Source organism: Petaurus breviceps, unplaced genomic scaffold (assembly GCF_028583685.1).
Source record: "Petaurus breviceps papuanus isolate PSGF00001 unplaced genomic scaffold, PetGlider_PUasm1.0 89393, whole genome shotgun sequence".
NCBI classification, from domain to species: Eukaryota; Metazoa; Chordata; class Mammalia; order Diprotodontia; family Petauridae; genus Petaurus; species Petaurus breviceps.
In genome coordinates, this window is record NW_027187046.1 from 144037 (window position 1) to 156358 (window position 12322).

Consider the following 12322-nt stretch of genomic DNA (forward strand, 5'->3'; position numbering starts at 1 on the left):
TTCATCCACGAGACAGGCTCTGAATTAAGAAAATTAAGGAAAGAAGGAATTTTCAAAAGATGAAGATTTTTGTTCCAGCAATGGAAATAAGAGAAAGCAGGATGAGAACATGAAACAGGGGGTGCTCCACTTAAACTAGAACATGGAATGTATTGAAGAATAGTAGGAGATAAAACTGGAAAGAGAAAATGAAGCTTGATTGTTGAGACCTTGAATGACAAATTAAGGAGGTTGTACTGTATTTGGTTTGCATTAGAGAACCACTGAAGGGTTTTGAGTAAAGGAATGCCATGATCAGAGCAATACACTAAGATCATGCCTCCACATACACCAAAATATTTGTAGCAGCACTTTTTTGTTGCAGCAAATAACCTGAAATAACTCATAAATTGAGAAGTGCTTAGACATATTGTGATGCATGGATGTAATGTAATATCGCTAGGCTGTAAGAAAAGGTGGACATGATGAGTACAGAGAAGTGTGGGAGGACCTCCACAGACTTATAAACACAATGGCTATTAAAATCTAAATGTAACAACTACTACAAAGCTTAACATTACAAATTCACATAAGAAATGAACGCTTCAAAATTAGGAAGCACAACCTTGGCTACAAAAAGAGATATGTGAACACACCTCGCTCTGCTTCTTTGCAGAGGTGAGAGGATCCATCAGTGGGAAGTATTGCTTATTGCAGTCAGCTTTGCTGATAATTTTTCTTCTTTTAAAAAAATCTCTGGGGGACAGCCAGGTAGCACAGCGAGTAAGAGCACCGGCTCCAGTGTCAGAACGACCTGGAGATCGAATCCCGGGCTCAGACACTCAGCACCACACCCAGAAACACCTGGCCGTGTAACCTTGAGCAAGTTACTTAACCCCGATTGCTTTAAAAAAAAAAAAACTCTGGGATGAAAGGAGGTGTAGAAACAGAGGAGCAAATTTTATAGCAAGAAAAGATATCAATGCATATTTTTTTTAAAGATTACTCAGGCTGTAATCTAAAGGATTGATTAGATGTTAAAGAGAATAGAAGCAAGAATATCAATTAGGCTTTTGTAATAACCTGTGTCAAAAGGAATAAGGACATGAATTAGGGTAGTGGAATAGAAAGGAGATGGTTGTGAGATATACACTGGAGATAGAATTGAGGACACCTGGAAAGTTATTGGATAGAGATGGTGAGGGAAAGGGGAAAATCATAACTTGGGTAACTGAGAAGATGGTGATGTCGACTGCAGCAAGGCAGTCTTTTTAACAGCTAGCAGACAGCACTGGACTTAGGCTCAGGAAGACCCAAGTTAAAGAAAAGACAAGTTGCATGGGGGTAGTTGGTAAGTTTAGTTTTAGAATCAGTGGAACATCAGACTGAAAATACCAGTTTCTTAGAAATGGAGAACTGGAGTTCTAGGAAGAGAGTAGGAGTTAGGACATGCAGACATCTGCATAAAAATGATCACTATGGGAATGGGCGAAGTTGCCAACAGGAGCGTCTAAGGAGTGGCAGTAGTGGAGGGTAATAGTTCTCAGAGAGATAGTGTAAAACTCCCAATAGATCTGTGATAGTGTCACACAAGCCAGGGGGGAAAGAAAACAGCATCCATAGAGCAGAAGGCAGCACAGAAAAGAGGGCTGTATGGATATTGTATTAAGTTGTGTAAATCCTTTTTGTAAATTCTAAAATCTTTATGTAACAGTCACAGTTTCTTAGGCAGACCTCTTTTTCTGTTGTCCTTTGGATGGCAGGATGTTCATGGTTGCTGGTGTTTGTTAAATTTATAATTGAAAAAGAAACAAAAGTAGAATACAAGGCAGAATAGAACATCAAGAAAGTTGAAAATGATCAGTTGTGTCAAGAGTTCTAGAGAGGTCCGAAAAGAATAAGGATTGAAAATAGGCCATTGAATTTGACTATAAAGAAGTCATTAGTGATTAGGAGAGAATAGTATGAGCAGACTGGACTGTTGAGAATAAAACTCATTTGTTCCTCACATCAGCCTATTTGTCACTTTTCAAAAATCAAAGTAGTAAATTATAGCCATAATTTAGAAATTGAATTCTCCAACACCCAGTTTCTTACTGGGCCACTTAAGCTACGCATATTTTAAGTACCCAATTAAAAAACTGCATTCTTATAAATAAGGATAATCTCTAAAGTACTTCATTTTCCAAGGGGAATAAATATTTCCTTGCTATAAAAGTTAATCTAATTGTATGTTAATCTAATCTTTTATTGTAGACACACCACAGACAAGTGTTATTCATGTAACCCAACTTGAGAGAGATACCATTCTTGTATGCTTGGATTGTAAGTGATTTTTTGTTTTATTTTGTTTTTAAGTGATTGGTTTTAAACTTTGTATTTTAATAATACTACTTTTTTATCTTAATACGAAGTCAATTTCTTTTTTCTCTAGGTTGTATTAAAATAGTAAATCTACAAGGCAGATTAAAATCTAGCAGAAAATTGTCATCAGAACTCACATTTGATTTCCAGATTGAATCAATAGGTAAGCAAAAGTTTTATTTTTCATGCTATAATTTATAATAGGAAATATTTCAAATATGCTCAAGTAATTACTGTCAAAGCAGCCAAGCATAATGGATAGGGTACTTACCCTTACTTCAAGAAGATGTGGAATTAAGTCCTGCCTTGGACCCATACTGACTGTGTGACATTGGGCAAGTGACTTAAGAGAGTTTCAGACCAATCTGCATCAGTGGAGGAAGTTTCTATAACTTGAGTTCCCCATACTACTGAAAGCACAGCTCTGTGCTCCCTCTTCCTTCTACAGCTAAAAAAACTCTTATTTTATTACTATTTCCAGTAATTATTAAAGATAGCTAAGGACTTAGTGAACAAACTATTAAAAACAAGATTTAGAAGATAGGTCAATGTAGAGCTCTTTATATATAGCTCATTAATTTGTTTAGATCACTTTTCAAAGAATTATGACTAGACAAATTAATGGATTTTATATAATTTTGTTATGTCATGTGTTAAAATATATCCTGAAATTTTTTTCTAATCACTACATAGAAATAGGACTTTGGTATGGTAGAGTGTGGAATGTATGCACACTGGCCAAAGAGCGAGAGGACCTAGGTTCTGTTCCCACCTCTGACACTATCCAGTCCTCAGTCTCCTCATCTGTAAAATGGAGAGGATGAACCTAAGTAGCCCACTTAGATGATCCTTTGGTGAATGATCTTAAGTTTGGGGTTTCTTACTGTGTTTTTGTGACTTAAGAGTTCACTAGACTTCAGTATCCTGCTTTCATACAATATTTTATCACTAAAATGACTACAACTTAAATATCTAATTACTTTTTCATGCAGACTTAACCTTTAAAAATGGAATATTTACTTAAATAACACTTTTTATAACATAAACATTAAAATGTTGCTCTCCTCTAAACTGTAGCATTTGTGGTCTACACCAGAGGTGTCAAACTCTCCTAAATGGCCTCAGCCCAAACCAGATGAAAATGCAATTGGGAAATGTTTAACAAAAATAAAAATACAGTGGAACAGAAATAATGGTAATTTAAGGTTTTCTTAGTCAATATGTATGACCCCGCAGGGATCCATTTCTATTTGAGTTTGATACCACTGGTCTACATCATCCTGTAGCATGGACTCTAAGTCAGTAGCTTATGAACTGTAGACCCTTGGAGCCACATACGTACATCAGGCTTTGTCAGCATGGATTTTCTCACTTGATGGACACTTAATAGCATGGAAGTCTACAAATTTTTTTACCTTAAAAAAGGGAATCCTTATAATAAAAAGATTGAGAATCACTGGTCTACACCATATGATTCCTACTTGATTCTATATTAGGTTACAATTTCCTATTTTTATTCATTTAACAAGCATTTATTTATTAAGTACATACTGTGTGCAAACAGCATGTTAGTTGCTGAGGATACAGATTTTAAAACCAAGTAGCTCTTGCTTCAAGTAGTTTACCATGTGCTGCAGGAATGTAGTATGTGAGAGTTGTCCCTCCAAGCAGAGGATCAGGAAAGTCCTCAGGTAGTAGATGATAACTAATCCGAACACAGCAGTGTAAATGAGAGCACAGCAGAAATGAAGCTACAGTCTGGGTGATTATAATGATCAGGTTTATCTCTGAAGGACAGTGTTCATCTCCCTTCTTTACAGAAGTAGGGGATCATGAGAATGGGACATTGCATAGTTTTGCTGAACTTCTTTGTTACAAGGGATGACTCTTGGGGGAAGAGAATATTTTAAAATAAAATGCTGGAAAGATGGTAAAAACAAAAGGTGGAGATAATTTTGTCTTTGAAGAAAGAAAACTAGCCTTAGAATCAGTTTGGTGTCGTCTCAACTCTGTTTCTCACTGTGTGTGACCATGGACTGAAGGTTTAGACTAGATTAGTAGTAGGTCACTAATCCATACATAATGATCCCTTTGGGCCACATATTGATTTCAGTTTCTTAATGTAATTTTTTATTATATTTTTATTTACTTTGTTAAATATTTCCCAATTACATTTTAATCTGCTTTGGGCAGCACTCTGTTGTGAGCCATATGCTGCCCAGAGTTTGAAGTCTCTGGACAAGATGACTTCTAAGGTACCTTTCAGCTTGAGAATCTGAGTCTGTTTAGCTAGTAAAAACATAATTAATATCTATAGGGCTGCATTTGTGCCCATTACCATAGCTCTATAAAATATAAATGTGAATGTATCACAGCTGAAAGCTCTGAATTAAGTGTATATGTTTCAATAATCAGCAAATTATAGTACTTCTGATTTCAGCATAATGGTTTAATTTATTTCAGATTGTTAGCAAAGTTGTAAAGCAAAGCTACCTTTAATTCTTGTTCTCAAAATTAATGGTTTTAGTTTTTCTTTGTTTTTGGTGGGTTTAAAAAAACCTACTTGTGTTAACAACCTTATGAAAGACACCCTCAGAATGAGCACAGGGAAGATTCAATTAATTTGTGATTTTAATTTAATCATCACATATTTAGTGCATTCTATGTGCCTAACACTTTGGAGAATATAACATCTATACATTGATTCTAACTGGTTGTTTTACAAATTTTGTCTTCTCACAGAAGTCTACAGTTTAAAAACTCAGTTACATGGATGATACAAACACATGCACACACACAGAAGCATACTTGAATTATTAAAGATGTCTATGTCTTTAGTATAATATTTTGACAACCTTTGTTATTTAAACACAAGATGTTGATTTGAGAGGCAGCCAGGTAGCACAGCAAGTAAGAGCACCAACCCCAGAGTTGGGATGACCTGGGATCAAATCCGGTCTCAGACACTTAGCACCCACCCAGAAACACCTGGCCATGTAACCTTGAGCAAGTTACTTAACCCCAATTGCTTAGGGGTGGCCAGGTGGCACAGCAAGTAAGAGCACTGGCCCCAAAGTCAGGATGACCTGGGATCAAATCCGGGCTCTGATGCTTAGCACCACACCCAGAAATAACTGGCTGTGTAACTTTGAACAAGTTACTTAACCCTAATTGCTTTAAAAAAAAAAAGATGTTGAAGTTATTGAAAACTTATTCTGAATAAGTATATTAGTACTATGTATACATTGGGTTTTCCTCTTGATGTTATATGAACAGTGAAGAACCAGAATTCTCCCCATCATCTTAGAAAAAGTTCAAATTCTTCATTTAAATGTCCAGTGTTCCCTGTAGTCTAGCCTTACCTTACTTTACAGTGTTCCCTAATCCTTTAAAGTTTTGTATTACAGTGCAACAGATGACCATGCTACATCAAAAACAAATTCTTTAAAACTGAGTTGGCCCAGGGGCAACCATCATTCTTCCCTTTCACACAGACCAACTGTAATGTAATGTAATGCCAAGGAAAGGCAACTTCCCAAGGTTCAAAATACCAGCATAGGTGCTCTCCATTTTATTCAGTGACAAATCAAGAACAGAGAAGATCAAAATATGACATCATTCAAAATAAAGCATTTACTATAAGTGTGATTAAATAATCTCCAAGTACTACCCCACCCCAGGACCTTACATTCATTCAATCAATTACAAAGTCCCTGTTCTAAATACTACTCCACCGCTAGGCTGTACCATCACAAAACCCCTCTTCTCAAATGGAGATTAGTTTCCAAACATAAGTAAAGTACATTCATTTGTTCAACCATAGAACACAAAAAGGTCAAATCCCCACCCCTGGATCACAATTGAATCTACCCCAGAGTTACAACAAGTTTAAGCATAGCAGTTAATACCCAAATGGAGGTCTTTTCTTCATCTTGACAAGAGGCAAGTTCTCAGCAATCTTAGTTCCTGGGGAGACAAGGCTTAGCAAGGCAACAAGATACATTGCCAGTCTCTTCATTAATTCATCCTCTCTCTGCAGAACAGTCCTAGAACCCCTGAAAACATTAGCAAAATCCTCTCCCAGGATTTCTGTAAACATACAACAAGAAAATCCTTCTTCAGGGCTTCTGAACCAACAGAAAGGTTCCTAGAACCCTGCAACAACAGCACTGTCCTTCACCAGTGGACAGTATTCACTCTCTGTCTGCAGGACAGTCTCAGTAGCTCTGAACCAACAGAAAGGTTCCCAGACCCCTGCAACAACAGCACCATCCTTCACCAGTGGACAGTATTCACTCTCTGTCTGCAGGACAGTCTCAGGAGCTCTTAGCCAACAGCCAGGTTCCAGGACTTCTTCAGCAGCACTGTCTTTCACCAGTGGACAAATCTGGCAAAACAACATCAAAACAGACAGACAAAGTACCAGCAAAACAGCCATGTCTCCTCAGTCCTTGGCAGCTCAGGGGGCAGGTCTCAAAAGTCCAGGGCAATTCAAAGTGGCCCTCAGCAATCCTCTCAGTCTCTCTCTGCCTCCACGAGGTGCTGCTTCCAAAAAGTTCTTCTGCCTCTTTCTTGTCTCTCCAAATCTATGTCACCAGCTCCTCCCAGTTCAGGACTCTCTTTTTACATCAACAAGTCCATCCCACAGGTGGGATTAACAAGCTCTGGGTTTTTAACACAATCAGTTTGAAAACCAAGCCAATACAGGGGAATCTTTATATTCCATTACTATCACACCAACTGAGAAGAGACTTCCCATTCTTAAATCTCTTTATCTTAAATGATAATCTTTCTGTGTTGGTACTCCCCCTTCTGACTTCCCATTGCTCATATACATAGATATCTGTGTCATAGGTTGTAGCAAGTGATTATATTCTTTCTTGTATGAGCCTTTGATGGTAGCATACATCATCTTATCTTCTAATAAACTACAATTTTTAACAACTGTGTCTTCCACTATTCAAAAAGAATTACAAATAATGAACTTACAATTCTGATGGTTATCCTATGAAAATTCTCCCCTAAAATAGAAATACTCTATTTTGTTTTCTTGGATGGAACTATAGCTTGTTAGATTTATTAGCGAATCAGAGAATCTCACATTGGAATGAACCTAATCACCTGATTCAACTCATCTGATTAGAAGTCCCCTTCCAAAATTCATGTTTAATATATAAATGTGTCTTTTCAAAGTACCATCTCTCGTTTTTATCCTGCTTAGATTTTAAATGGAGCAAAGCTTTAATGACAAAATGCATTATACTTGCTGCATCCAACAAACTTGTTTCAGATTTTTTGTCACTGCTGATTTTTTTCATCATTTTGTTTCTAGAAACTTCCATAGGTCTTTTTACTATTAAGAGGCAGTTAAAAAAAAAATAAAAAAGAGAGTTAAAGGACAAAAACCTCATATGTTGGCTAATACTGAGAAGTACTGAAAATTAATTTGTATTTACACATGCTTTCCTTCAGTTATCCTATATCAAAAAAACCAAAGGTAACTTTTAGAAGCTGCATGTGAATTTCATTCTTTGCATACTCTGCTATTCTCTGAGCTTCCTTCCCCATAAATAACTATGAGAAAGAGATTTAAGGGTATATAGTCTTTTTTTTACATATGTAAGTGATTTTTTTCCCTCTTATTACCCAAACAGTTATACAGTTAGTATACAGATTAAAGTACTACAAATAAAGACAGGAAAGGAGATAGAAATATGCTTATCAGTTGAACTTTTGTACAATTGACAATAATTGAGCTGTTCTTGCCTGCTAGTTTGCCTACAAGACAGTGTGCTAGCTTTCTGGAAACATGGAATGCAAGGAAGAAGTTTTAGATCAAATGAGGTAAGTAATGTTTCAGTTTGGGGCGATAAACATAAGACTGTCGTAAAAGTTCCCCAATTGATAAATGGTCAAAGGATATGAACAGGCAGTTTTCAGAGAAAGAAATTAAAGCTATCTATAAGCACATGAAGAAATGCTCTAATTCACTATTGATTAGAGAAATGCAAATCAAAACAACTCTGAGGTACCACATCTCACCAGTCAGATTGGCTAAAATGACAAAACAGGAAAATGACAAATGCTGGAGAGGATGTGGGCAAACTGGAACACTAATGCATTGTTGGTGGAGCTGTGAACTGATCCAGCCTTTCTGGAGAGCAATCTGGAACTATGCCCAAAGGGCTATAAATACTTTCATACCCTTTGATCCAGCAATACCACTCCTAGGGTTATATCCCAAAGAGATCATAGAAATGGGAGAAAGACCCATATGTACAAAAATGTTTATAGCAGCTCTTTTTGTTGTGGCAAAGAATTGGAAATTAAGGGGGTGTCCATCAATTGGGGAATGGCTGAACAAGTTGTGGTATATGCATGTTATGGAATATTATTGCGCTATAAGAAACGGGGAGCAGGCAGTCTTCATATTTACCTGGAGAAGCTTAAAAGAACTGATGCTGAGTGAGAAGAGTAGAACCAGGAGGAATTTGTACACAATTACGGACACAACGTATGTGTGATGACCAACTTTGATAGACTGGACTCTTCTCAACAATGCAGGGATATAAGTCAATCCCAAAAGATGCATGATGGAGAGAAAAATGTGCATCCAGAGAAAGAACTAGAAAGAACTAAATTTATATCCAGGTGAAAGCAAAATACCTGATCTTTTTTGTTCTCTTATTTGATTTTATGTCCTCTATACCATTTTTCATCCCAGCTGGTACAATCCATCCTTATAACCTGACCATTGTATAATGTGAAAGTATCTACAGATCCTATACTTGATTATAAGACGCCATGGGGGGGGGGGGAGGGAGGGGGACAAAATGTGAAATTCAAGGAATTGTGGAATTGAATCCTGTAAATTAAAAGGAAACAAACAAATTAATAAATTAAAGAATTTTAAAAAAAAGACTGTCATAAAAGGTTATCAAATTTAAAATAATCCTGTCTAATTGTTTTGGGGAGGAGAAGCCTAATTTGTGAAAGTTAACAGTTGACATGCTGATTTAATAAACATTTCATGTATTTAAGGAAGCATATATGATTTTATTTGCAAAGGTAAAAAAAAGAGATAGTCAATTAAGCAAATGTTATTAAGATCTTAATGTTCATAACACTTTATCAAGCTCTAGAGATATAAAGACAGCAAGTGAAGTAGTCCTTACCTTCAGGAAATTTACATTGCACTGGGGAGAGAGGATACAAATATGCATAAAGTATATGGAAAGTGATTTCTAACAGGAGATTCTTGCTAGACACATCTGGAGTGATTTGTACACAGTGGCACCATTTGCTTTGAATGAAGGAAGCAGGGCATTCTCAGAGACTGAGATGAGGACAGAAGACATTTAGGGTTTCAGTGCCAGGACAAGCTCTTAATTAATGAGCAAAAGGAACTTTTTGTACCTATGAGGAAGTTACCACCTGGGCTAAGACCTAATATCAGATTCTGAGTCTTAAGACTGTGTTGACCAGGATGAGTTCAGTTCAGTAATCATTCAACAGGTGCAGCTTACTCATCTGTAAAATGAGAAGAATATACTCAATTCACAGAGTTGTAACATAAGCTCTTTGTTAATCTTAAAAGTAATAATAACAGATATAACCTATTCCCAGCCTAACACTAACCTATGCTGATTTAGTAAATCTGACAGTCAACCAGGGACACTGCTAATCCTTCAGAATAATATGTTTGTTATAAATGAAACAATTACTTTGAATTTTGTAACTTTAATTTAAAAAAAATTCTCTGTTTTAATTGTACAGATAACGCAAGAAATTTCTGATAGTACAAGGATTTTCAGGCTTCTTGGATCTGACAGGTATGAAAAATTAATGTGTGCTATGTTTTCTTTCCCTCTGAAATAAAAATCTTTAAATGATAATGCTAATCAAGACCTTGCTAAGCTTTGTGTATCTCTCACACTCTAAAAGTTAATAATTAGCTCTTAGGAAACAAGATGGAAATGTTCATGTTCTTCTGAATTATATAAAGGTAACAGTCTTCAGTGGGCAGTGGGCAATCTATACAAAATATTTACCCACAACACACACACACACACACACACACACACACACACACACACACACACACACACACACACACACACACACGAAAATGTCACTCACTAAGAGTAAAACTACCAGGTTGGTTCTTAGAAAAGGAACTGTTTCTTTAGTAAGTGGTGTCAGAGTAATCTGCTCACAGTCAGCAAATGATAGTTATGTAGTTTAAAAAAAAAAAAGAGCCTTCTCACTAACATTAACTTTCAAAAATAACTTTCTGTTTTGTTTTCATTACTTTATAGGGTCGTGGTTTTGGAAAGTAGGCCAACTGATAATCCTACAGCCAATAGCAATTTATACATCCTGGCGGGTCATGAAAACAGTTACTGAGAAATGTTGTGCATGACACTTACCTATCATAGAAAGAGAACACTACTGCTGCAACGTTAATGGATGCTTGAAGCTATACACAAGCTACAGTCACCTAGCTTCAGTGACTTTGTAATTTATTGTGGTATGAGACAGAGGAGGAGAAATGTTGATTGTGTGGTATGGATGTGTTTAGCATATGTACCACACCAGTGCTTCATTCACTATTATGTAATCTTTGTACATAGAGGCAGTATTTTTCAGTGAAACTTGATAGTACTGATGACATACACTAAGAATTGATGTAGATAATGGTCCTTTTATGATGTACAAGTGTCTTATCTGTACAGATGTAAAGGTTGATGCAAAAATGCAATTGGGGGTACTATTTTAAGAACTCCTCCTTGGGTGTGGTTATATTATAGAATAGGATGCTGGCAATGAACACATCTAACAACACTATTGTATTTTTATTATGTAATTTAGTAATACAACTATAAATCTTGTAACTTTTAAAATTGTAACCGAGGCTGAAATCATTTTATAATCTTGTTTTTTATTTTAATGCAAGTACACTGGTGTTTATATTTGCACAAAGTATTGATATGTGATGTATTGAGTCACAAAAGTAAGCTGTGACATTGTCAATATGCATTGGGCTTCGAAATACCTTTTAAAAATGTATTTGGTTGTTTTCTTTGTAAAACAAACCAATTAACCACCTGTTGTAGTAACTGGTCTTTTTTATACTTAAGCAAAATTCTTTGATTGCTTCTCTACTTAAAAAACAGTACCTTTTGAAATGGGTTTGAATCACAGAATAGCGGTACCATGATATAACACTGCAATCATTGTTTGAATTATAGTATACACAGTGATAAAATTAGCATTGAAAAGAGTCCACACTAAACATTTCATATAATCACACTGAAGAACTATAACATTCCATAGAGTAAAGTGGTTCAAATTTCCTGTCGTATTTTTACTTCTTTTGGCCTTATGATCATTTTCATATTTGTTTTGATTTAGTGTTAACACATGGCCAAAATAATTTAGTTACTACCTCATACAGACAAATAATGGTTACTACACATCACAGGAATTTAGTTTTGGTCAAAGTTATCTTTGATTGCTATTTTCCAATGGAATATGTATATACCAAGTTTTAGTAAAATGCACACTTTGGCTCTTTTTTTGTATATGTTCTTTATATTTTAATGTGAGTACATACACTAAGATCAACTAAATTGTGATTTATGGTCTTCATTAATGTGATTGGTAATGCTTTTGAATATGTTCCTTATTGTACATATTGTAAAATAAAAACATTTTTTAACATGCTGTTGTATAGTAACTTGTCATCAGCATTAATTTTTATAAAACACCATCAACAAATGTTCGTTAAATGCCTGCTCTGTGTTAGCCACAATTCTAGGCATTGAAATGATTAAAAACAAGAGTGAACCCATCCTGTTCCCAAGGAGCTTATAGTCTAATGACAAGGAGACAACAGATAAATATAGAGGTATATGGAAGGTACAGGGTATCTTCTATAGAAGATACAGGGTGATCTGGGGGAGGCACTGACAGATGG

General features: G+C 35.8%; 1 protein-coding gene across 2 annotated transcripts in view; it reads left to right on the forward strand.

Annotated features, from left to right (window-relative positions):
• The window catches only part of LOC138176453 (mitogen-activated protein kinase kinase kinase kinase 3), a 118046-nt gene extending 105977 nt beyond the window's left edge, over window positions 1–12069 (forward strand). For both annotated transcript variants that reach the window (XM_069107237.1, XM_069107238.1), the window contains 5 exons: window positions 2236–2304; window positions 2414–2506; window positions 8117–8187; window positions 10120–10175; window positions 10662–12069. In XM_069107237.1, the coding sequence (XP_068963338.1) occupies window positions 2236–2304; window positions 2414–2506; window positions 8117–8187; window positions 10120–10175; window positions 10662–10749 (377 nt within the window). In that variant the 3' untranslated portion in view covers window positions 10750–12069. The remainder of the gene's footprint in view (window positions 1–2235; window positions 2305–2413; window positions 2507–8116; window positions 8188–10119; window positions 10176–10661) is intronic.
• The last annotated feature ends 253 nt before the right edge of the window (window positions 12070–12322 follow it).